At 42.4% G+C, this 25974-nt stretch overlaps 1 protein-coding gene and 2 non-coding genes across 4 annotated transcripts in view; all 3 read left to right on the forward strand.

Moving 5' to 3' along the window:
* Positions 1-14204, forward strand: part of LOC119655516 (invertebrate-type lysozyme 3-like) — a 53611-nt gene extending 39407 nt beyond the window's left edge. The window contains exons 2-3 of one of the 2 annotated variants that reach the window (XM_038061424.1): positions 12917-13093; positions 13763-14204. In XM_038061424.1, the coding sequence (XP_037917352.1) occupies positions 12917-13093; positions 13763-13974 (389 nt within the window). In that variant the 3' untranslated portion in view covers positions 13975-14204. The remainder of the gene's footprint in view (positions 1-12916; positions 13094-13762) is intronic. The other variant, XM_038061425.1, reaches the window with a different exon arrangement.
* Positions 12419-12490, forward strand: Trnae-cuc. Its single transcript has one exon. It is a non-coding gene; the product is annotated as a tRNA-Glu (tRNA).
* Positions 14205-18598: 4394 nt separating the features above from the next.
* Trnat-agu lies at positions 18599-18672 on the forward strand. Its single transcript has one exon. It is a non-coding gene; the product is annotated as a tRNA-Thr (tRNA).
* Positions 18673-25974: the final 7302 nt, after the last annotated feature.

The following is a 25974-nucleotide window of genomic DNA, read 5'->3' on the forward strand; positions in this document are numbered from 1 at the left end:
AGTTCTGAACTTTATATTGCCACTAACATATGGATGCCTATGTAAGTGATGATACAAAGGATGGGATCTAGAAAAACTAGAATATTCTCACATTCCAGACATAAGTGGAAGAGCAAAAATATTTATGCGTACTTACACTTGGCTGCATTCAAGGCTTGCATTCCACACTATTTGCACCTATAGCTTGAAAGAGTGAAAACACGACGGCATAAAATGCCCTTTAAATTCCATGGCTCGTATAAATATCTGTACAATTAGAAGTACCTTCCATGAACAAATCTTTCAAATGGGTGATTAAAACAATTAAAAAGATCTAAAGGCTGTGGTTTTTATTATCATCCGTACATGCAGCAGATAGGAATTTCAGGGTCCATATTTTGCGACAAGCTTAAGGTTCGATACCCACACTATAGGAAACGTGGGACAGGAGACTTGGATAATTCTCCATGGCTCCTACATATGAATCCAATTTCCTGGAGTGTCAATATTACAGATGGGGACAATTAGGATCTAAAGACTTTCGTTGAGTCGATTCTTATGGGGCTTTTAAAAAGCGCACTCAAAAATAAAAGGTGTTCCATCTTTATTACATGCAGACTAGAAGGTCAATAATAATAATAATAGCGTCTCAGGGGGTAGGTGAGGAAAGTGCAGGAACTTTGCAGTCTTGCAGATTACTCACTAAGGAAGCTATCTCAACACCTGGTAGCTAGGGATAAAATGCACCACCAACAATGAGAAGAAGGAGAAATTTGAGGTCCGGTACGGATAACCGGCGGGAGTCGTCTGACTTGGTGACTGGGTCGGGTTCTCGTAATGGATAGCACGGCGTCGAAACCGCTAGTCGTGGGGCGGTTCGACGTCTAGACGCCACGACGACCAGGAGCACAGCTCCGCCTGCTGCATCTGTTTCGCCACAATCTGTGGCGACCACTTCAGCAGGTTCGCGTAGGAAGCGGATGAAATGGACTGAAGAAATGAACCTCTTCATCATCCGCTCCTACTACGAAATAACGGCGGGGGCGGGTACAACATCTGACCGCCCCTTGTTGCACCAGAGATTCGTCGAGCGTTTCCCGCAATTCGCGCACGTGACTGTGCAGCAAGTCGCAGACCAGTACCGCTTTATTACTCGCAGCGACACAATCCCGGCCACCATCAGGGAACGTGTTCGACTTGAAGTCATCGGGGAAACTGGTGACCGAGAGTCGATGGGGGCAGAGGCGGCGGCATCAACAACACGACGCCGCACTGCAGGCAACAGGTTCAGTACTCGCCGAAGCACTCTTCTCCACCGTCCAGCTGAGGTTTCCCCTGAAATTCGTGACGAATTCCAAAGAGCGTGTATAGAATTCTCGGATATGGATCCTTTGCATAGACCGGGTATTCCCAGGCTCTATGCATCTCCAGCAACTCCGGGAATTCTATCTCAAATCAATGATGAGATTGCATCTCGACTTTGTGCTGATATGTCGCTGCTGCAACTACAATCACTTGTGTATTGTGGTGCAGTTGCGGCTATTAGATTGCACGGTCAGAAGATTCGCTTTCGTGTTATTGGTTTGAGTGACAAAAGAGATCCACCATGGAAAATTCGTCTGGAACGTCGGCGGGACTCCTAAGGCAGGACATTGCTAGACTGATTCAGATCAGCACTGGCAGTGCCAGCCGACGGGTGAGAAATAAAGTGCAGAGGGTTTACCGGAACTATGCCATCCCCTGTGAGACACCCGTTGTTGAAATTCTGGACACACTAAAACAGAAACTTTCTGTCATATGCAGTCGGTTACGACGGTATGGCGAAAGTTATTCCAGACGTGTCCAGAATGCAACATACGCGAGGAACCAGCGGAGCTTTTTCAGATCTCTCAACGAATCCCAACAGAGCGCCCAGACAATACAGTTCTCGGTGACGGAAGCGAAAGAGTATTGGGGTGGACTTTGGGGGTTACCTGCCCAGTATGCTGAGCATGCTGAGTGGATCACCGCCGAAGGCACCCGCCATGCCAATACACCTGGCATGAATTTCGCGGATGTTACCGAAGAGGAAGTTCGACGAGCCATAAACAGCTCGAAGAACTGGAGGGGCCCAGGTCTGGATCGGGTGCAGAATTTCTGGTATAAGAAATTTACCAGCGTACACAGTCGGTTGGCACGCAAAATAAATGAGGTCATGAGTCGGCCGGAGAAATTTCCACCTTTCCTCACTGCGGGGATTACCTACCTTATCCCTAAGAAGGACACGGTGCAGGACACCGCAGACACAAAACCGATCACTTGCTTACCAACCCTCTATAAATTCGTCACGTCCATTATTAGTGGAAGGATCAATGCGCACCTCGAGAATAACAACATTCTGTCCGAGGAGCAGAAGGGCTGCCGAGTTGGGTGAAGGGGTTGCAAAGAGCAACTCATTATCGACTCGGTAGTTGTAGGACAAGCAACTAGAGGTCAGAGAAACCTCTTCAGTTGCTATATCGATTATGCCAAGGCTTTCGACAGCGTTCCGCATACCTGGCTAATCGATATCCTACATCTGTATCGCATTGATCCAAAACTAATAAAGTTTTTGGCGACAGTCATGGAAGGGTGGCATACCACCTTATCAGTCCGTCCATCTGAGGGTGCTAATACCTCAGAGCCCATTCGTATACGGAGGGGCATTTTCCAGGGGGATTCATTGAGTCCCCTTTGGTTTTGTATAGCACTGAACCCCTTTTCATCGCTACTGAATGATGCTAGAGGGCATGGTTTTGCAATAAAGTATAGCCTACGTGCTAAGTGTGAACTGACACACTTGATGTACCTAGATGACATCAAGCTGTATGCTGGTACTGACGACCATCTTAAAAGTCTGTTGCGAATAATAGACATGTTCAGCCGTGATATTCGGATGGAGTTTGGATTAGACAAATGTCGAATCCAAGCCATCCGCAAAGGTCATCACGAGCCGCATGCCGGACATAGCATTGGTGACCTCCACATACGAGTAGAAGCTATGACTGAGACAGACTTCTACAAGTACCTAGGAATTCTGCAAGTAACCCATGCTCGAGTTGGTGATCTGAAGGAAGCTCTGCTGTCCGAATTCCTGCGACGTGTAAAGCTGGTGCTGAAATCGCATCTCTCGGGGAAGAATAAAGTAAGCGCGTTGAATATATTCGCTATCCCTTCACTGGCTTATGCATTCGGAATATTGCCGTGGACGAAGACCGATCTGGAAAACGTCCAGCGGCGAATACGGACAACTATGTCCAAATTCCGAATGCATCACCCAAAGTCTGCCGTGGAGCGGATGAACCTGCCTCGTGACATCGGAGGTAGAGGCGTGGTTGACGTGGCGGCACAACATCATCGCCAAGTCGACTCGCTGCGCGCTTATTTTTACAGCAAGGAGCAGGCGAGTCCCTTGCATGCGGCTGTCTGTAAGGCAGACTGTGCACTGACTCCACTTAACTTGAAGGATCGATCTTTCAATCCTCTGAGTGGGGTGAAGTCGGACCAAGAGCGGATCGATGAATGGAAGTCGAAGGCAATGCACGGTGAACATGTGAATTGTCTTTGGCAACCATTTGTCGATTTGCATCTGTCGAACAGATGGCTGTGTGCTGGGGAGCTCTTTGCTGAGACGGAGGGGTTCATGTGTGCCATTCAGAACGGCGTGGTCGCCACCCGAGCTTATAAAAAGCTCATCATGAAAGAACGGGTGGAGAACGACCAGTGCAGAATGTGTGGTTCGGCGTTAGAGACGTTGGACCATCTCATTTCTGGCTATACTGTTATGGCACCGGTGCAATACATCACCAGGCATAATGCTGTATGTAAGGTTATCCATCAAAATCTTGTATTCAAGCATGGGCTGATCACGGGAACATGTCCGGTTTACCGATATGAGCCGCAAGCAGTACTTGATAGTTCTGCTTACTGCATGTATTGGGACCGGCAAGTTCTGACTGATCGCCATACCGCACACAACAAGCCTGACGTACTGCTAGTTGACAAGACGGATCGCTCCGCGTATATTATTGATGTTGCTATCCCCCATAATAGCAACATTGAACGGAAATACGTGGAGAAGAAGGTGAACTATGAGCCATTGGCCCGTGAAATCAAAGAAATTTGGCGTCTCGAGCGGGTGGTCGTAGTTCCCATAATATTGTCAGCTGCATTTGATATATTGATGTCCTGGGACTTTCGCACAGTTTGGTTCAAACCATGCAGAAGTACACCATTCTGCATACGTGCTCGATGTTGCGGGGGATACTCGACGGATTCTCCCAGTGACCTACAACCGGCCACCACCACCAGTGCCCCTTTAGTTTTTAAGTAGGTAGGATCGTCCGAGCCTAAATGCTTGGCACTTAGTGCTAGTATTAGGTAAAATCCGGCATCTGCCGAGATTGTGATAACTCGGAAATAATAATGATAAATCTAAAAAGAGACTCATCCCTTTGGTTGTTTCCGGAGAATCACATCCCATTAGAAGCTCAGTCCCCCTGGGACAAATTCTTCTTCTTTTTCTTCAGCCTTTGTCCCGTTCACAAGCGGGGTAGGCTCGTCGTGATCGGCTTCGCCATTTGGCTCTATCGAATGCCTGATCTGGGTGCAATCTCGAGGCTTTCAAATCCCCATCCAGCGTATCAAGCCACCGTTGCTTAGGTCTGCCTTTTGGTCGTTTACCATCGACTTCGATGTTCAGACCAATCTTTGCAAGTGAATTCTCGTTTGCACGAATTGCGTGACCATACCATCGAAGACGCCTCTCTCGCAACTTTTCCACGATCGGTGCAACCCCATAACGATCGCGGATATCCTCATTTCGGATGTGATCTAAACGTGTGACGCCACTAGTCCAACGTAGCATCTTCGTCTCCATTACCGCAAGACGCCGTTCATTGTCTTTTATGGTCGGCCAACCCTCAGAACCATGGAGAGCGACTGGACGGACGACATTGCGGTAAATTTTAGATTTGAGACGTTCGTTGATACGTCGATCACAAAGGACACCAGTTGTGGAACGCCACTTCATCCAGGTTGCGTTAATGCGTGAAGCAATTTCATAACGTAGCTCTCCATTGGCTGATAGCGTTGACCCGAGGTATTTAAATCGCTCAGTTCTGGGCAGATCACTGCCGCTGACAGTGATTGTGCCTGTTTCATGGGGATCGGTCGTCAAAAATTCAGTTTTGTTTAAATTCAATCTGAGACCGTGTTGCATGAGGCGATCATTCCATTTTTGAACAAGTTGCTCGAGATCATTTTTGCTATCAGATGCTAGGAAAACATCATCTGCATAAAGCAGTGTGTAGGGCGCTGGACGTTGGATATCCCGTGTGACGGTGTCCATAACAAGGACAAAGAGGAGTGGTGAGAGGGCACTTCCTTGATGAACTCAAACAGGGACACGAAGCGGTTTTGATACACCCGCCATACTTCGAACTTTATTTTTCGGATCGTGGTAGAGCAATTGAACCCAGCGCACGAGTTCTTCTGGCACGAAGTGTTGTCGTAAAGCATACCAGATGAGTTCGTGTGGTACACGGTCAAATGCTTTCTCTAGATCCAGAAAGGCAATGTAAAGAGGGCGATGCTTCTCACGGTGTTTCTCCATGAGTAACCGCGCAGCGTGTATTGCGTGAGTAGTTCCGCAATTCTTGACAAATCCGGCTTGATTCACGGTTATTTCAACGATTTCGCGAATACGGTTGTCAAGAATGCGTTCAAAAATCTTCATGGTATGGGAAAGTAACCGGATCGGACGGTAATTTGAACATTCTGCTGGGCTCCCTTTCTTTTTCTATATTGGAACAGTGGTACTTTCTTGCCAGTCAGATGGTGTTCTTCCTTCCTGAATAACCCGGTTAAAGAATTCACTGAGCTACAGTGTTGGGTCCCAGTTCTTCGCTTTCCAGAGCTCAGATGCGAAGTCGTCAGGTCCTGTTGCTTTCCCCGATTTCATTTGTTTTATTGCCTCCTCGACTTCAGTTGCGCTGACTGGTGGAACTGCTCCAAATGTCGGCAATGATTGTGGAAGTGGAGGATGAGCAAATTCTTCAGTTGAAATCTGCTCGAAGTATTCTCGCCATCTATCCGTTGCGGCTCGACGGTTGGTAAGCAAAGTACCGTTCTTATCATTAACACAACAGAAGTGTTCGATATCCTGTGTGCGTTCATCACGGCTTTTAGCAAGTCGATACAGATCTCTCTCGCCATCCCGAGTGTCGAGTTTATCGTAAAGATTTTTGAAATGGTTCGCTCGGGTGACAGCGACCGCTTTCTTTGTTTCCCGGGTGGTATTCTTATAAATTTGCTAATTGGCCGGCGTTTTTTTTATCGTCGAGAAATTTATGGTAGAGACGTTTTTTTTCACGGACCTTGATTTCAACATCATCATTCGAAAGCCCAGTATCTCGGTTGATGTACCGCTTACCCGGCTTGGTGACCCCGAGGGTTGCAGAGGCCGCTTCGTGGATCGTGCCTTTCATTTGGTTCCATGATTCTTCCGCATTCGTAATGGTTTTCAATCGTTTGAGTGAGACCGTTTCTTCTTTCTTCTCACCAAATCGCCACCATTTAATGCGCGGCGGGCCAGTGCGTTCCTCACGCTGTTTTATCGGTGGCTTAATTCGTAGGACAGCAATCAACGGCCGATGTTGAGGTGCGATGGTCTCATAGGGAAAGACTTTGCAATCAGTGACAGTGGTAAAATGTTGGCGTCTTATGAGAATATAGTCGATTTGCGTTTTATTGTTCCCACTATAAAATGTGGGAAGATGAGACAATCGTTTGATGAACCATGTATTCATAAGTACAAGGTCATGGGTGTCCGCAAAATCGATTATACGCTCGCCACCTTCATTGCGCGCTCCGAACCCCTTTCCACCATGGCACCTGTTACCGTCTGCCTTTTCACCCATATTACCATTAAGGTCGCCGGCAATGATCGTCAGCAGACACGTGACAAGTCTTTTCATCGAGAAGTTGCCAGAAGGCATCTTTCTCGGCATGAGGTCGACCTGTCTGTGGTGCATACGCGGTGAAGAAGTGAATAGTGCGATCAGGTGATATAATGGTGAGCTTCATCAGCCGATCATCAAATCGTTCGACTTCTTTAATGGCATCACGGAAACCCTCTGAGATGGCAATGCCAACACCATGAGTGTGTGGATTACCAAAATAGAGAAGTTTGTAGCCATTTTTACCGCGTTCGCATTCAATGTCGCAGCTTTTGGAACCAGACCATCGGGTTTCTTGCAGAGCGCAGATGTCAATGCACCTTTTCCGAAGGGCTCTTGCGAGTTCCTCCGTCTTTCCAGTTAGGATACCAACATTTAGCGTGCAGACACGTATTTGTTTTGTTTGCGGACTAACGTGCTTACGTCCTGACGCCGTCCATGCGCCAAGAACCCTTGCCCATTTCTCGACAGAACCGGGGCCCGTCCTGCCGCGTCGACTGAGGTGGACGCCCTAGCATTTCTCCGAGGCCTGTGACTTAATCCGATCATCATGTTTGTAACGACATTCTATGCATTTTCTTGGTCGACCTGTCGCAGAGAGATCAGGTAGGATTTAGCATAGTAGAATAACTCCAACTATACTCTATTTATCTCTTTCCCTGATCTCAGCATTTTATTTTTGTTTTACTGAGGATAGTACAGAGTACGTTGCCTCAAACCCTCCTCCTTTACCTGGGCTTGGGACCAGCATACTATGTTAATAGCATGGCGGAGTTCCCTGGGACAAATTGATAATATTAAATAGTCGGCATCTTTAGGTAGTGTTCTTCAATTTAAGATCGCTTCAATTTTCACCATAGCTGTTTCCAGCTCGTCTTTAGTAATAGGTGTTTCGTTGACTCCCGCCTACCACAGTCTTCCTAAGCGCGGAGTCCTAGGACGAATAAAAATTTTACTCCTTTGGTGTTGCATGCCTTGAGAGTCTTCTTGGCCAGAAGACGAGTACTTTGTAGATTTTAAGTCGGAAAATTGATATTTTGTACCGACAAAGTTGCTGGCGTTGACACAGTATAAATTTTCGCAGTGGCCTCTTCGTCCAAAAAAACGTTTCAGAGCCTCAAGTCACTTGCTATTTCCAAATGGGCCGCCCTTATTACGAAGCAGCAGAATACCACAAGGTAGGCCTTTTGTGATTTCTTTCCACGTATTTTGTAGTGTATCCATAAAGGGCCGCAATAATTTACCCCTGAATTCACAAATAGGCGTGCTGGCTCTACTCTGGTATGAGGTAGATTTCCCATCATTTGAGTCAGCACCTTGGATCTAGACTTGCAACATTTGACATAAGGCTGGACAATTGATCTATGCCTTTGATTGGCCAGAATCATTGTCGAGTTTTTGACAATAATGCTTGTGATGGAACTGGAAGTTATCATCATGGATCATTCGCATGAATTTAGTCAATGGATCGCTGTAAGGAATCACCATCTTATTTCTAGCATGATAAGACAAATTTGAAGCACTTAGTCGGTCTCCTACTCGTATTATCCCTTTATCGTCTAGAAAGGGAACCACACGGCTTAAAACACTTGATTTGCTAACTTTCTCGCTTAGTTGTCTTAATTCTTCCTTAAAATTTGATCTTTGCATTTTCTTAACTACTACCATCGGGGTATCATCCCGCTCCAGTGATGTTGGCGATATTTGAATTGGACGTGGGCGATCAGGATGTTTGGTGTGTTTGATGAATCGAAATGTACCTCTGTTGCTACTATCGCCGTTTGTTGTTTTTGTCCTTTTTCTACTTTATCGATTTTGTCGAGCGTGCAAAGGTCCTTAGAAAAGGGAGCTCGCCATACGCGTTCATTTCTCTTCAAGAAAAATGGTCCAAAGAACCACAGCTGCATTAGCTTAATTCCTTGGAGCGACCTTTTTGGATACAATATTGGCTGGATTATCGGATGAGTTTACATGCCTCCACTATTCGGTAACTGATATTTCCTGGATTTGTGCCACTTTTTTGGCAACAAAGGTTCGAAAGGACCATGAAGAGGAATTTATCGAGGACAAAGCTATCTTACTATCAGTCCAGAAAAACGATGGTTTGCCTTCGTAATTTACCCAACCAAAGACAGTATTTTGAAAAGTTGATAAGTTGTCAGATAGGTTGATTTGGTCCGCTGATAATAACTGGTGGTAGAATTATGCTCCTAGTAGTATATTAATTTTCTGTCGGCAATTAAAATCGGAGTCAGTCAATGGCACGTTTTCGGGTATTCTCTATGATGAGATGTCCAATGATTTGGCTGGTTTCATTGACACAATATGAAGCAATATGCAGGCTTCTAATCAGGTGGAGAAGTTGGTTATTCATGACTGAAGTTATATGTTGAAATGGTGGTACGTCTCTTTTTTGCCTTTGCCTATGCCCTCAATGTGAAATCTTCAATTTCTTCACAAGCCTTTCGTTCACGAAATTGCGTCCAGAATTTCTCTACAGTCCACTTTCTGTTAATCATTTGCTATAACCTTGATTTTGGTTTTGCCTAGTAAAACATTTAAGTTTGCTGGGTAGTTGAGAAGCTTTTAACTGGCAAGTTGCTTCTGCAATACAGCGGTTCCCTTTAGTTGGGTGGCATAAGGGTTGCTATCGACCCCTTCCAGTAGTGGTTGCGATCTTGATGGTTCATTGACTGCAGGTGGTATGAAAAGGCTAGAATAAGATAACCAGATGGTACTGGTTGTGATGCGGTGTTCTTGGATAGTTAAGCGCGTTTGTTTCAGAGGGGAATTAGTTGAGACACGAAGCAGATCACGCCGTTGCTACCAACCAGATTATTCTCTTTGGTTGGTATCTCCTCCAGCAAGTCATTTGTGTTGCCGACGGAGCTAAGGTTATCATCTGGGCTTGCGGATCAGAATACAGTAACTTTGACTTCTCTAACCACAAACTTTCCACAACAATGGAAAATGAAAATGTTCGCGGGTCTTGGAGCTCAAGCTCTGCAGTCATAACAGCCTTCAGTCCAATCCGCCAATCCTTGTATCTAACACATCGTTCAATAAGTCCCGGGACTAGTGTAGAAATGGCGCTAATTATGCCATTTATATACCAAGGTTCAGAAGTACCAACCTTCAGATAAGATGTGTCAAAATTTGATGTAATTCGAAACATAACCAAGAAAGCTATAGTGGTTAAACTGACGCTACCTTTGCAATCGTGAAAAAATGGACCAAAACGAGTTTCATGTGTTGATAAAACATTGTTTTCTAATGGGGAAAAAACACTGTTCAAGCTCAGCTTGAAAAACGTTATCCGGACTCTGTTCCGTCGAAAACAAACATTTGTCGGTGGTTTTCGACGTGAAACGCGGTTGTGCTGATACAAATGATGCGGAACGTTCGGGTCGGCCAAATGAGGCAGTAACTCCCGAAAACACCAAGCAAGTATTGAAAATCGTGATGGGTGACCGCAAAATGAAAGTGCGCGAGATAGCTAAGATGGTGAACATATCAACTGGTAGTGCATTTACTATTTTGCACCAAAAATTGCCTATGAAAAAGATTTTTTCCAAATGGCTGCCGCGTTTGCTCACAATGGAACAAAAGCAACAATGTATCAATGATTCGGAGAGCTGTTTGGCACTGTTTACTGGCAATAAACAGGATTTTTTCCATCGATATGTGACAGTGGACGAAACATGGATTCACCATTTCACTCCGGAGTCAAGTCGGCAGTCAGCTGAATGGCGTACGACCGGTAAAAGCCGCCCGAAGCGTCCAAAAACACAACAGTCGGCCGGCAAAGTGATGGCGTCCGTATTCTGGGATGCGAATGGTATAATTTTCATTGACTACCTCGAAAAAGGAAGAACCATCAATAGCGGCTACTACATGGTGTTATTGGATTGTTTGAAGGGCGAAATAGCGAAAAAACGCCCACACATGAAGAAGAAGAAAGTCATCTTTCATCAAGACAACGCACCGTGCCACAAGTCAATCAAAACGATGACCAAATTCAACGAATTAGGCTCCCAACTGCTTCCTCATCCTCAGTACTCGCCGGATCTGGCCCCCAGCGATTGCTGGCTCTTTGCGTATCTCAAAAAGATGCTCCAGGGAAAAAGATTTGGCTCAAATGAGGAGGTGATCGCTGCTACTGAGGCTCATTTTGAGTCAAAAGACAAATCGTTCTACAAACATGGCATTGAAAAGTTAGAGAAGCGTTGGAATGATTGTATAACCCTTGAAGGAGATTATGTTGATGAATAATAAAGAATTTTGCCGATAAAATGTTGTTTTCATAGTTAGTCCCGGGACTTATTGAACGATGTGTTACATTGAACTGGATACTATGGTGCCATTTCGTGGGAGACGAAGCTATCGATTCTTGCGAGATAGTGTGGGTGTGAGGGTCGCTTTTAACGGTTCGCAAATCTGTTGCTGCTTGCGATGTGATTAGCCTGATTAGATGCACGTCGTCGGCTAGATGAAACCAAACTAACCTTACAGTAGATTCCAGACTTGTAAAATGTGCCGCCGATGATGAAGTGATAGAAGCCTACAAACCTCTTACAATTACGGACCACCACTTATCACAGTGATAATGTTACCTTTCCTGGACCTCTGCATGCTCTCTGCATTGGAAGTATCAAAGTGCCAGGTTACTTTTGTGATGCCATATATTGTCGAATATTCAGATCAAAATTCAAATCACACATTCTTCTCCATTAGGATCCGTTACCTCATATGTGCATATTGTAGATATTAGGCAGCAAAGACAGTTTTTGGAACTGGTAGAATTCATCCTTTTCTTCAATATCGGCAGCATCCATTGACCTGAGAAGGCTGTATTATTTAATGAATTATCAAAAAGTTAAATAATTATTAGTAGCAATGAACGACAGAACTTGTAGGATCATATTTGAAATGATAGTCATATCGTTTATTTGCCTTTTCAAATAGGGAAAGCAACTCTCCATAGCGGGCAAAGGAATCAACCACTGTCATAAGATACGTTATTAATGTGAGTTGAAGTACTATTTAGTGACTTTGATACCAAACCCTGAACCATTTCTCCAATTTTATATATGAAGATGTAAACCCATTGGGTTGTTGCCCTTTGAAGTAGAAAACATTTTTGGAATAGAGCACCCATGGTATCCTTGACCCCTTTCAATGATGGGATTGACTCATTTGGAAAAAATGTATCATTTTTCTCGGTAATAGGTTTGGTTCGGGTCGAATCGAGAGGCTCTCAAACCATCATCCAGCGTATCAAGCCATTGCAGTTCCAGTTGGGCTTTTGGTAAGTTACCAACGACTTCTTCGGGCTAATCTTAGCAAGTGAGTTCTCGTCAGCGCGAATGACATGACCATATCGTCGAGCATTAGTTGAGATTGTGACAACTCAGAAATAAAATTCTAGGTATGTGGACGCTCAGAGAATTGACTCAAATGTCTCCCGTATTGTCTAGTGGTTAGGATATCTGGCTCTCACCCAGAAGGCCCGGGTTCGATTCCCGGTACGGGAAAATACGGTGTTTCACCTTTTTTCCTACTTTAATCAATATTTTTCGCTGTCGATTATAAGTAATGCATTTATAATTTTGCTTTCCTAAACATGCGTAGATTTAATTTTGGGAAAAAATGATCCGATTATTAATTTTTGGAATATACCATTTCGGTAAGATTCAAAAATAAATAAAGATAGAACACCTAACACAAGATATTTTCAAGATTTGGTAGCGATAGTTCTGAGCTTCGACTAAAGAGATTCCAGTAGTAAAATAGTCGCCACCACTCTGAAGCATATGTTAGAAATTATAGCAATTAATACATTTTATACGCCACACCTTTGCAATTTTATTTGAAATTCATATATGTTACACCGCTCCACAAAATTATACGTCCACTCTATTCTTTCGAAGTTTTTCTAACTAATTTATTTTCTTTTTAAGCAGATCAGCCACCTGTAACTGAAGTTTGTTTAGGATGCATCTGTGAAGCTATCAGCGGTTGTAACACAACCGAGAAGTGCAACGGCGACACTTGCGGATTGTTCAGAATTACCTGGGCTTATTGGTCTGATGCTGGTAAACCCACACAAAATGGAGAGGATCCTAGCTCACAGACGGGTAAGCAATAGAGGTTGAAAATAACTTTTAAGATATGTTAAAATAATATAATTTCCAATTTCGACTTGTAGATATCATTATTGACTTGTGCATATTTGTCATGATAAAAAACAGAAGTCACAAATAAAAAAAATTAAATAAAATGAAAATATTTATCAAAAAAATTAAAAGTTAATGCTGAGTATAAAATATTATAGGACAAACGGTTTCGTCCAGGGCAGAGGCAACTCGTCAGACGCTGCCTCACCTCTGCCCTGGGAGCAACAACACGCCATGTTTTTCAAAATATATAAAGGAGCGTTTTCCATCTGATGCCACTCACGGTCACGCTGCTCCCAGGGCAGAGGTGAGGCAGCGTCTGACGAGTTGCCTCTGCCCTGGACGAAACCGTTTGTCCTATAATTTTTTAATGCTTGGGTGCCATGCCCCAAACGAGGGGTCCGCGGACCAAAGAGACGTGGGAGTAAGTTGCTCTCCATTTGGTCCGGTCCAACAACAAGTGGTTGTGGACTTAGGATCCCTCACTTATCCTAAACAATTGAGTATAAAATATTTATTTACAATTTATTAAAAAAAGGAAAACATAATATTTGTTTAAATCTGAATAATCTTAGTGTAATTTTCCCATAGACTGGTATTTCCACTAATTCTGAATTCTTTTATTTTTAGCTTACCCTAACTGCGTAAATGAACCTTACTGCGCTGCTCGTGCTGTTCAAAATTACATGGCTCGTTTCGGACAAGATTGCAATGGAGATGGAGTCATCAACTGTTACGATCACGCCGCAATCCATAAACTCGGCGGATACGGATGCAAGGGAGATCTCACTGTCAACTACTACACGAAATTGAATACATGCCTACAAAAGTTCCAGGGTTAAATTTACATTTTCAAAAAAATCTTCAAAATACAATAAAGCAAATTGGAAAATGATTAATCCAAATTATGGTACTGATGATTTTATGTAACGGTAATATTACCCACGATTACGTATGCTTTTGTATTAGTAGGTCAAAATGAAAATTTTTGATAGTAGTGTATTCGCCAACGTTTATAATTTATGAAAAGAAAAATAAACTGGGACATGAATTTGTTTCTAATATACGAGTACGTGCTGACATTTTTTTGTGAAATTTTATGTACCCCGATATGCATTTATTTGGCGTCATAAACTTTAAGGTTGGGAAAAGCTATGTGCGCGGAGATCCTAATACTTCCGATTCTCTCTCTCGTTTTACAAAAAAAAAAAAATTCACGAAGTTGAATTCAGAATTTGCCAAACCAAATTCAGAATTTTTCAAATTAATTTCAGACGTTTTTGGAGAGAGCCTGAGCGGACTATCAATTATCTACCGTTGTTGGTTTTAACTGGTCTATGGTATTAAGTCGGTGTATTCGGTCTGGAAGCACCTAGTGTCAAAGGAATTCGTGCGCTGGGTTGGATTGGTCTACCACGATCCGAAAAGTGAAGTTCCAAGTGTAGCAAGTATATCTAAGCCGCTCATCAAGGAAGCGCCTTCCTGCTTATGGACACTGTCACACAACACGGTCTAAGATTGAATTTGAATAAAACAGAATTTTTGGCGGCCGACCCCAATGAAAGGCAGTGACCTGCTGAGAACTGAGCAATTTAAATATCTGTGAACAAGGCTTTCAATGGTGTACTGCGTTACGAAATTGCGTTTCACAACTGGCGTCCTTTGTAATTGACGCAACAACGAACGTCGTAAATTCTGATAGGTTGCCCGAATATGTAATTCGTGCTGATGGGCACTCATTTCCCAAGATTGGTTTGAATATCGAAGTCGATAGGAAACGACCAAAAGACCGACCAAAACAACGATTTCTTGATACGCTGCATGGTGAATTGAGATGGAGGAGTTCAAAATAATACTTTTTTTATGAGAATTAATTCAATTTGAGCTTTCTAAGACTGAATATATCACGGCGGGAGTTGTTGATACCGATTAAAGGGCTGGCTTTGGGTTTGCTTTAGGTTGGGTTTGGGTTGAATTTTGAACTTGTTTCGCATTGGCTTTGGATTTGCTTTAGGTTGGCTTTAGGTGGGTTTCGGGCTGGCTTTTGAACTGTTTTCGGGTTGGCTTTGGGCTTGCTTTAGGTTGGTTGGGGATGGCGTCGCGCTGGCTTTTGGACTAATTTCAGGTTGGCTTTGAGCTAGCGAATGGTTTCGGGTGCGTGTGCATATGGGGATGCAAACTCTTGGGTTTAAGTGTTAGATTATAATGTTATGGATTAGAATAAATATCGGCTGCTGTATAGAGTTGGCCTACGTAATATTTCTTAGCGCAAGTGGACAAGGCGACTAGAAAGTGCTGAAATCGACTATCAGTTATGAACCTGTTCCCTCGACCAGCTTTGATGTGAAAAGGTGATTTTCCCTTTGTGTGTGATAAGCAAATTTTAATTATGCCAAGCAAAGATAATATTTAAATAAAGTAATGCTCTAAGGAATTCAGACTCAGCACCGTGTCCGTTGCCAGTAGTGATTTTTTATTCGATATACGGGTATATATACCCGGCACTGAAGAAGGAATAAGTTGTTTCCGAAATATTGAAATACTACCTGCAACGGAGACGGTGTTGAGTTTTAATTCCTTCAACTTTTTTGCTAGAAACACCGCGAATTCGCATTGATTGTAAAAGTAATGCTCGTAAAGTAATGTTGGTAAAAATCACTATCGTTTTTTGTATGTGAAAATATTGTACTATCCCTTACCTTACATATGTATATTCTTATAGGATCTTTTGTTTTTTTTTTTGCTTTTGTATGAAAGGTTCAAATTTTACGTTTTGAATGAAATAAATTTAAATGAAATTTGAATGAAATGAATATGTACGGTTAAGGTAATGAAAGGGGGTGTTTGTGATATTACTTTGTAACATCACCTTTTTCGAAAAGTGATATATCACATTACCTACTAAGGTAATGTTTTGCGCACCTCTATTTGATGATCTATAAAACGTCCTATGAGCATTCTACTTATAACAGAGTCAACGTACGCAACCCTGAGAAAGGTAAGAAGGTAGAAAAAATCTTTTCCAACTGGTTGACGCATCTTCAGCTAAAGTCCTACTAGCAGGCAATAAGAAGAAAGACATCCAGCAACTGATAGACAGGAATATTATTCCAAAAACATATTATAAATATACATATTTGTATATTTATCTGTTTTGGAATTATCCTAAAAAATCGTAATACGCGTCATTATGACCCAAAAAAGTGTGGGCAATTTTAAAATTTAATTATTTAAAATCTGGCAAAATTTTATTTTTTAACCTATTCAGTTAGTTCTAGTTCGGACCATAACCACATGTATTTTAAATAAAATTGTATTGTGTATAAAAATCTACACTTTATACCTCGCGTTCACCGTTTCGTCAAAAACGCTGGGGATGTTGAATCAACTCTCGAGAAAAGGCAATTTCAATCTCGAATACAACCCTGCGTACAACAAAAATAATCGGATATATTTTTTATCTTAAATTCATTCTTTGTTTTTTAAATAAATGAAACTCTATTTAATATTTTACTTCATTTTCGAGAAATCACAAGACAACAAAACTGTTACATCTTAACAAGTGCCTGTTTTTAAAGGAAAGCGTCCATTACAATAATTTGGGGAAAGTTATTGGTTATAATAATTACTAAAATGTTAGATATTGCTTTCTGTTTGTAGTTAAGTCTAAAATTGATAGACCAGTAGCTTACTCCAATCTACAATTTTATTTTATTATGTATCATATATATATATTTCGGGAGCAACTTACTCCCTTCATCAGTACGATTTCCAGTTGGTACTTTTTTACCCAATTCCTGATGTTGTTGAATAGGTAGGAATATGGGATACTTATTCGTCTGGTGGTTGCCTCCTTCTGCTGCGAAAATAGTGTTGTATAGGCATGCCTATTGTGTTGCCTGACTTTCCTTCCAATCAATTTCTCAATGGTCTGAGAATTATACCCATTCTTAATAGCGGTGTCAATAATGTACTGTCGTTCTTTATTGAAACCGTATTTTGAAAGAGGGTATGTGATCAGTCGGTGAATCATGCAATTATAGGCAGCCATTTTTTGGGAAAATGTGTGATGCGAAGTTACCGGTATCGTTCTCTGCGTTGCTGTAGGTTTACGGTATATCTCGAACTTAAGCTTTCCATTAGAGTTGACGACATTTAGATCCAGAAAAGGTAGAACCCCAACCTTTTCTACCTTTAGTGTAAACTCGATTTTATTATGAATCTTATTTATAGAGGAGATGTCGTCCCTTCTAACGATCGCAAATAAGTCGTCTACATACCTAAACCATACTTTAGGCATTATTCCCCTCGATTCAATTTCTTCTTCGATTGATGACATAAACCTTTCAGTGAGTAATGGCGAGAGGGGGTCCCCATTGCTACTCCTGAAATAGTTTTGTAGAATCTGTCCCTAAATGTAAAATAGTTTTCGTTCATGCAGAGCATGGCAAGGTTAGCATAGATACGAACTTTTCTTCTCCATTCCGGGCCAGATCCAAACTGGTTCAGCCATCTCTCGAGTTCGAAAATTGACTCTTTTACTGGTGATTTGGGAAACAATGCCTTTACATCGAACGATACCATCATCTCATCACCCATCCTCTCAATGCGTTGCAGCTTCTCTATTAATTCATGGGAGTTAGCAACTGAGTACTTACTATTCGTCGTCCCCAGGTTTTGGCACTCATTTATCAACCACTTGGCTATGTTGTACGTCGGTGAGTTCGAGTCCGCAATGATTTCTCGCATCTCATCTCCTTCCTTGTGGATCTTCGGCTGACATCTGATTCTTGGAAGCGCAGGATTAGGCATTCGGTGTCGCCCAATATTCGGGAATACCACACTAGCTTCCTTCAACGCTCGATCAACCCTTTTGATGGATTCGGGCAGTGGGTTGTTCCTCAGTTCGAAGAAGTTTCCACTCTCCAATTTTCGAAAAACCGCCTGGTCATACTTAGTTTTTTCCATGACGACGACGTTGTTCCCCTTGTCCGCCTTGAGAAAGTATAGCGGTTTATCACGAAGTTCACGCATTGTTTTTAAATCGCGTTTACAAATCTTTAACGGCGCGTTATTCCGAATGATTTTTGTTAGACCCGAACGAATTTCATCCTTGGTTTCGTTATCCAAGAATTTTATACCCGCCTCGATATTAACCACGGTTTCGGCGACAACCTTAGTTGGTGGTACCGCGAACCCAAGACCGTTGTTTAACAATTTAATTTCGTTATCAGTCAGTTCAGATATCGATATTTGGGGAGCCAATTGCCTGGTTTTTCAGTGCATCTAAGATTTAGTTTACATTCTTAGAATATTTAGAATAACTGTTGAGAAAGCATATTTCATTTTGATAGAAAGTATCTATTTAAATCTTTTGCATATATATTGGCTAACTTATTATAGTAACTAATAATGAATAAAATCTTGCTTAGTATATGTAAAGCACATTTGAATGAATCTGTATAGGGCGCCGTGGCTTAGTTGGTTAAAGCGCCTGTCTAGTAAACAGGAGATCGTGAGTTCGAATCTCGCCGGGGCCTGGAGTGTTGGAATGTGTACTTCCGACGCTCGAACATCTTTTTGCCGGCCATTCTTCTCGAGTCAAGTGTAAATCTTAGGAAATCTATGAATCCTTTTTGATATATATTGGGTTGGGGAAAAAGAAATGTCGTATTTTGTCAATAGATGGCGACACTTAAACATATCTTGTATTGTATTTATTGTATCGGGTCATACTAGACGGCGATTTGAAGACGACAATCTGTGCTACAAGTGTCTGTTTAACAGTGTTGTGATCGTACATTTCAGTCTCAAGTTATAGCGCGTCAAAGATGGAGTCCACCAAGCAAGAAATTCGTCATATTTTACTTTTTTACTACCTGAGAGGTAAAAATGTAACGAAGGCGGCCGAAAAAATTTGTGAAGTTTATGGTTCCGATACTGTAACGATTCGCACAGGACATCGTTGGTTCGATCGATTTCGTTCTACACCCCGTATTGGTAGGCCAATCGTCGTAGAAACCGAAAAAATCGTCGAAATCATCCAAGTAGAGCGGCATGTGAGCACTCGCTCGATTGGCCAGGAACTGGATATAGACCATAAAACCGTTTGGAACCATTTGCAGAAGATTGGATTCCAAAAAAAGCTGAATGTTTGGGTGCCACACGAGTTGACGCAAAAACGAAACGAATTCAACCCATTTTCGAAGTGGATCACGTACGATAATCTCAAGCGAAAAATATCGTGGTTGAAGCGCGGCGAGCCGGCTCAAACCATTGCCAACCCCGGATTGAGGGTCAGGAAGGTTTTGCTGTGTGTTTGGTGGGATTGGAAGGGAATCATCCACTATGAGCTGCTCAACTATGGCCAGACCCTCAACTCGGTCCTCTGCTGTGAGCAACTAGACCGTTTGAAGCAGGCGATTGACCAGAACCGCCCAGAATTGGTGAGTAGGAATGGCGTTGTATTCCACCAGGACAACGCTCGGCCTCACACATCTTTGATGACCCCCCAAAAGCTACGAGAGCTCGGATGGGATGGTCCTGTCGCACCTACCGTATAGACCGGACCTGGGACCAAGTGATTACCATCTCTTCCGGTCCATGCAAAACGCTCTTGGTGCTACTAAGTTGCCCTCAAAAGAGGCTTGCGAAAACTGGCTGTCTGAGTTTTTTGCCAATAAGGGGGGGGGGGGGGGGTGTTACAAGGGGGGGATAATGAAGTTGCCTTCTAAATGGCAACAAGTTGGCAAACAAAACCGCGCATATTTGACTTAAATCGGATAATTCTAAGTATGTTAAATAAAGCGTTAAAATTTCCATCACAAATACGACCTTTCTTTTTCCCCAACCCAGTATTTATTTACTTTATTATTCATTGCAATGGCACAACGGACACTAGAACTTTTCCACTTTATCCGAATATCTGAATGCTAGAGATATTCAACATTTCAAATTGACTATTGCGGGGCACCATCGGAAATCTATATGCAGCTGCTTTGATCATTTTAACTGATTTATATGGTTTTTGATGGACTGAATCCAAAAAAAAAAATCCTTTCTGCGGTAGCACGCCAGTTCTCTTATAAATAGGGTATCTGTACTGCAAATAAAAATATGTGAAGTCATGTTTATTATTTAAAAGATTTATTTCTGGATTAAATTGAGTTTGTGAACTTACTTAAAGCCGTTGTTTTTCACTGTGAGACTGGAGAAAATGCACCTTTTTAGTTCATAAGACAGCCAAGACTTCAGCATTTTTTTGACTATATTTTTACAATCAGGATCTTTATCGTTGCCAACAATTTCTCCACAACACCCTTAAATGCGAACTACCCTAGTGTACAAAAATCGCAGCGTTTGCGCCAAATTTTCGCAAATGACGGGACCCAGTGGGAATTCAATCCACCTGGAGCACCACATATGGGTGGAAAGTGGGAAGCAGCGGTAAAATCCGTAAAATACCATCTGCCACGAACGATCGCCGACACGGTTCTCACCTACGAAGACTTCTCGACGTTCCTCGCACAAGTTGAAGCCGTTTTCCACTCACGACCGCTGAGTGCTCTCACTGAGGATCCAGATGATCTCTCTGCCCTCACGCCTGGACACTTCATTAGAGGTGCTCCCCTCAACACCATTCCTGAGCCTACACTTACCGATGTGCCGACTTCACGACTCTCTCATTTCCAACGGATCCAGGAACGTTTACAATATTTCTGGGAACGCTGGTCAGCGGAATATCTGCAGTCACATCAGTCCTAAATGGAAAACATCGCACCACGATATCAAAGAAGGATCATTGGTTCTCATCTCTGATGAGCTGTATCCTCCATCAAAGTGGCCGCTCGCCAGAGTTATTCAAACTCATCCCGGCAAAGATGGTCTCACTCACTCACCCTCAAAACTGCAACTTCCACATATACATAGACCAATATCAAAATTAGTACTACTGCCGAGGGAGATTCTCAACCTCAGGTCTTATCATCAAGATAAACTTCTCCAACGGGTGGAGAAGGTAGGGAGAATGTTCAAATCCCCCGCTCCTCGTCAAAGTCAAAATGGATGTCAAGCGGCAATTCACCAGGACATTTTACAGCGGTTCTCTTTCTACATCTCCGCTTGACGTCTATCATATCTTTTTTGACGCGCAATTCGCTGTTTACTTTTTTCTCTTTTTCTTTTTTTTTCTTCTCATCCTGCTTTGTGCGGACAATAAAATTAATCAAAATTAATTTTTCATTTTTTTTGTTGATATCATTTCGTTCTCATCCCACCGTGAGTTTGGTTGAATGTTGAAAGAAGTCCGGTCCCAATATTTTCTCGAACAGTCGGGAACAGTGGTAACAAAGAAAAAGGGAGGCGGGGTATGAGAATTTGGCTAGAGGTGATCATCATATCCAAATAAATTGAGGATCGTAGGCTGAAGTTCTCTAGATTGTGAAAACGGATCCAGAACACAGTAATAAAGGAGAAAATATAAGCGAAAATACATGTTTCAAAAAGGGGAACTTCATTGACAAATTCCGAAACCAAATTGAAATGTCCTCTAAGCAGGACCCAAATAAAGCGGTTATTAGATCATAATGGAGTGGAAAGATATGTATGACATGACTTCGAAAGAGGAAGTGCACCAGGCCTTATAGAAGAAGCTCGGCTTTATCGAACCTCTAGAATTTGTGACGCAAACGCTCCTAACTGCCAGCGTCCCCGGGATGCATCCGTGTACCTGTTGCAGTATCTATCAAAATCGCCTCCTAACTGGCCTTTCCGTCCGCACGTGTCAGTAAGGTTATCATATTCTACTTACTGTTGCTACTGGTTGGTTGGTGTGAATGTTTGCTGGGTGGTTCCAATCAAACGGGTGAACCGTGGTTTAGTTTAGTTAGCACGCCAAAGACTAGGGGAACCACCTGAGTTTATCCAGTTAATTCAGGAAATGTACCTTCGAAACTTCCGGCAGTTCTCCACTGTTTCTTGGATGGACAGTTCAAAAACGAGAATGGGCTAAAGGAGTATAACTCTCTGTATTGCCATGGGCCATTTGTAAATTGAGTCCGACGGTCCATTGTACAGCGAATACAGAATTGTTACGAACTCTTACCGTGATCTCATTGCAGCAGGTACCTCCTATTAACAAAGCGATGGACTTCGCTCCTCAAATAATCCCAAAGTCGAAAGCTGCAGAGGCCGTAGAAAGGAGCAGAGAAGAGACAGAGAGAAAAGACACTTCAAGTAGAAACAAATTGTTATTCTTCAGGAAGCAACTAAGCAGCATCTTTGGGAAGATTCAGATCTCTCACCAAATCATTTACTTCTTGGGATCTAGTGCCATCTTCGAAGTCAGAGTTTGAGTTCTGATCGCCATCAGGGCGGTCTGGTTTGAATATAATTCAAGTTAAGGTTGCATAATTCGGCCAGTCATCACACGAACTGCTCGTTGGCCTCTAGAGACCATCTCCGGACAGGCCAAATTGTGTAGGGCCGAGCTGGAAGTAAACTCATCCAATTGACGAGGATCTGTTTATGTGCTGGTGATGTGTTTGGGGCAAGCGGGTCTAGTGGGGGGATGAGGCGAAGCAACAGCCCGTGGAGCATTTTCCCTGCACCGAAAAGGATGCTAACAAGACTAAGGTGGAACAGCGTATACTGAGGGCTGCGTGGCTAATGGAAAGCTAGGTCTTTGGCATGCGAACTCTAAAGTTTCAAATAAGACCATTGGCCTGCTGACCAGGCTAGCCATTCTTCTTCAGCTACTCGTTGGACCAATACACGGACTCAGGAGATAAAGTTAAAAAAAAGGACGATAGAAGAAGATTTAGTGATGCTCTCACTCATCATCGGAGGACGAGCTACTGGCATTCAGTCAAGAGACAGTAGCCGTCGACCGCAGTAAAGTCGCGGCTAACCGTAGTGCCTTTGTACTGAAACCAATCACCTCCGAGACGAAGTGGTAGATGGACTAGTGGTTTCCAGGTTGAAAGCCGCTGTCGTCAAGTTAGTTGTAGCGAGAACCAGCCATAGTACTCTTAACCCGAAACCGTCGGCGTCGGGGATCTCCTCAAAAGTAAGGGCTGTCAAGAATGTCGTCCACCGGAAACCGGCAAAGAAGCGGAGATTCACTGCAGTCCTGTTCAAGAGTCAGTACCATAAAGCCATACATATTTTGAGCAAGATTGTGAAGAATAAGGGGGGTGGTACTCTCCACGAGGGGGCTGAGAAAATAACGAGGTCCTTACCAAGAATGTAATAATATACGAGGGGAAACAGAAGCAGAAGCAGAGCGCGAAGCCTTCAAACGTAATCTCAAGATAAGGTCCGCATAAGTGGAGAAATCAAAATCATTCGCGGTAATTATTTTGATGAGAGAAAGGACAAAACAACGTTATATGTGAGTCGGGTTCTGCTGAAAGTATTAACGATACTATATTATCTTACTTGAAATATAAGTTGCTGAAACTAAGTGAAATAGCTGTTGTTGGCTGCGATGGAACAGTAGTGAACACAGATTTCAAGGGTGGTGTTATTCTTCTGATGGAAAAGGAACTAAACAGACCGCTATGGCGTTGAAAATAAAAAAAAAATTTAAAAAAAGTCCATACAGGATCTCTCCCCCTTACTGTATAGCCTTCTATGCCTGTAGGAGGACCTTTGCAAAGAAATGGGGTCTCAGGCCGAGGACGTCCAATCCTAGCGTACGATTCTATTATGTGGGGGCAGACGCTAAGGAAAAAGTACAACCGGTTGAAATTTAATGGGACTAAAAAAACCACGTGTACAGGTGTTATCGGGGCTCTGTAATCCTGCCCGGCATATGCTCTCAATGTACTCTTACACCTCCGGGCCTTAGACCTTTATATAAAATATACTGCAGCGTGCAGATCTATCAGATTACGTGAGTTCGTATGCTGGACAGTGAAGGTCTACAGCCGTAGTAACATTCTAGACGATGTACTTACAATTCATATTGCCGGAACTACACAGAAGAGGGAGAAATCTTCGGATACTTCCTTTGTAATTGGCAGTCCATTCTTTGAGGACTTCAGAGAGATCTCTAGCTGCCGGATGGGAGAGCTGCTTTCCTTCGTGAATGCTTCCGGCTGGCTCTGCCTCTCCTCTGCTCTTATCACAGCGGCCATGGTCTTAGGTGGCATCAGAATGCCGTATCACGTCGCTAATTAGGTATCCGGAGGGGCCATGGATACATGACTACCTGTCCATTCTATCTGCAGTTAGCGTGGGAGAGTGCGAGCTGTAAGTCTAATCGGTGAGGTTAGGTAGGAAAGGCTTAGATAGGCTCAGGAGTCAAAGCGGAATGTCTTTGCAGTGTGAAAGAGCGTCGCTCTTCCAGAGTTTTCCTCACCATTAACTGAATCAACAAGTGAGCCTTCAATTGGATATCAAGTGTGGTGGGCGGGTGGATATTTCTCGTGCGCCTTCTCCGCACGTGAGCGATGGAACGAGTATAGAGTACTTCCTTTCTTCCGCGCTTATCATAACTTATAGTACCTTTGGTTGGTCCTTCTGGCTATCCTCAACACTCATGCTTATTGCACTCACGGAGGATAATTGGGTAACTTTTAGTGCCGATCTTTTGCTAAGCTTGGATCTTTAGTTTCCAGGTGCTCTATAAAGGTGATATGGGAAAGAGGAGAATTTTGCAATTTTTAAAAAAGAAACGTCTCCATGCTTTAAAATTAATCTTTAAAATAGTTTTATTCAATAAATATAATTTTGTTTTATACTTTTTCGTTATATCTACAGTAATATGTCAATTTTCAGTTTTGTTTTATTTATTTATTTATTTTTTTTTCATTTTCCCATTAGTGAATTTGCGAATGCAGTCTCCTCTGCTTTATGAACCTAAACTTTCAATTTATACTTTTCTCATTTCTAAATAAATAGTTTTCAACGTGTAACAAGTTTAACTCTATGCAGGTAATAACGCTAATGCTACTGTAAATCTCTAATTGTTTTAGTAATTTTCACTTTAGTTTAACATATTAAATGACCAGTCTCTAAATTTTAATATGTACGCGTACGAATGGCATTGAAAAGTTTTCATAATTGAATTTGTCTCTTTTTCAGTAAATTTATTTAGTTAATTCGTCAATTTGGGAGTTGAATGAGTTTTTGTGTTCATTCTCTCTTGTCGTGTCGCAACTGCTTTAAATTACAATTTGAAGAATATTTTTCCGATAACAAGATTATATATAATTGCAATTGTTTTGATTTCGTTTTAGTGTTAAATTCACATTGGTTACAGGTTCACCTAATATTTTAGAATTTTACGTTTATCTTATCTTGAAACTTTTGAAATGCGGGAATCGCGTTGTTGAAGCATAGAAAGTAAGTGGCATTTACATATTTTGCGGCAAATCATTTTATTCGGTTGTGGGCTTATGGGGAAGCTCGTTCCCGAAAGATTCAATCTTTGAATATTCATAAGCAAAGTTCGGAACGGAAAATAGACAAATCATCAGCAGTGGCTTTTCTTTACAAACGATTTTAAGCATTGCATTAACAAATCTTTTCGCTTAGAGCTTATTGGAAGCAACAACGAACTTAAGTATATTAAACTGTACACAAACCTATAGATACTTTTTGGTGTGGAAGCATGTCTATTTTATAACGTTTTTCGTGTAATATTCAGGGGATACTCCTTCAAAATTAGGGAAAGGGGACTCGGAAGCTTGCTCATATCGAGGGATGTCGAAGGTTGAATATATACATACATCCTGAATACAAATGACCGTAGGAAAACGGAGCTATCTTTTCGAGTTTTACATAAATTCATGGCTAAACTCCGCCATGCGGGTAAAGGAGGAGGGTTTAAGGCAACG

The sequence above is a fragment of the Hermetia illucens genome, chromosome 4 (assembly GCF_905115235.1).
Source record: "Hermetia illucens chromosome 4, iHerIll2.2.curated.20191125, whole genome shotgun sequence".
NCBI lineage: Eukaryota > Metazoa > Arthropoda > Insecta > Diptera > Stratiomyidae > Hermetia > Hermetia illucens.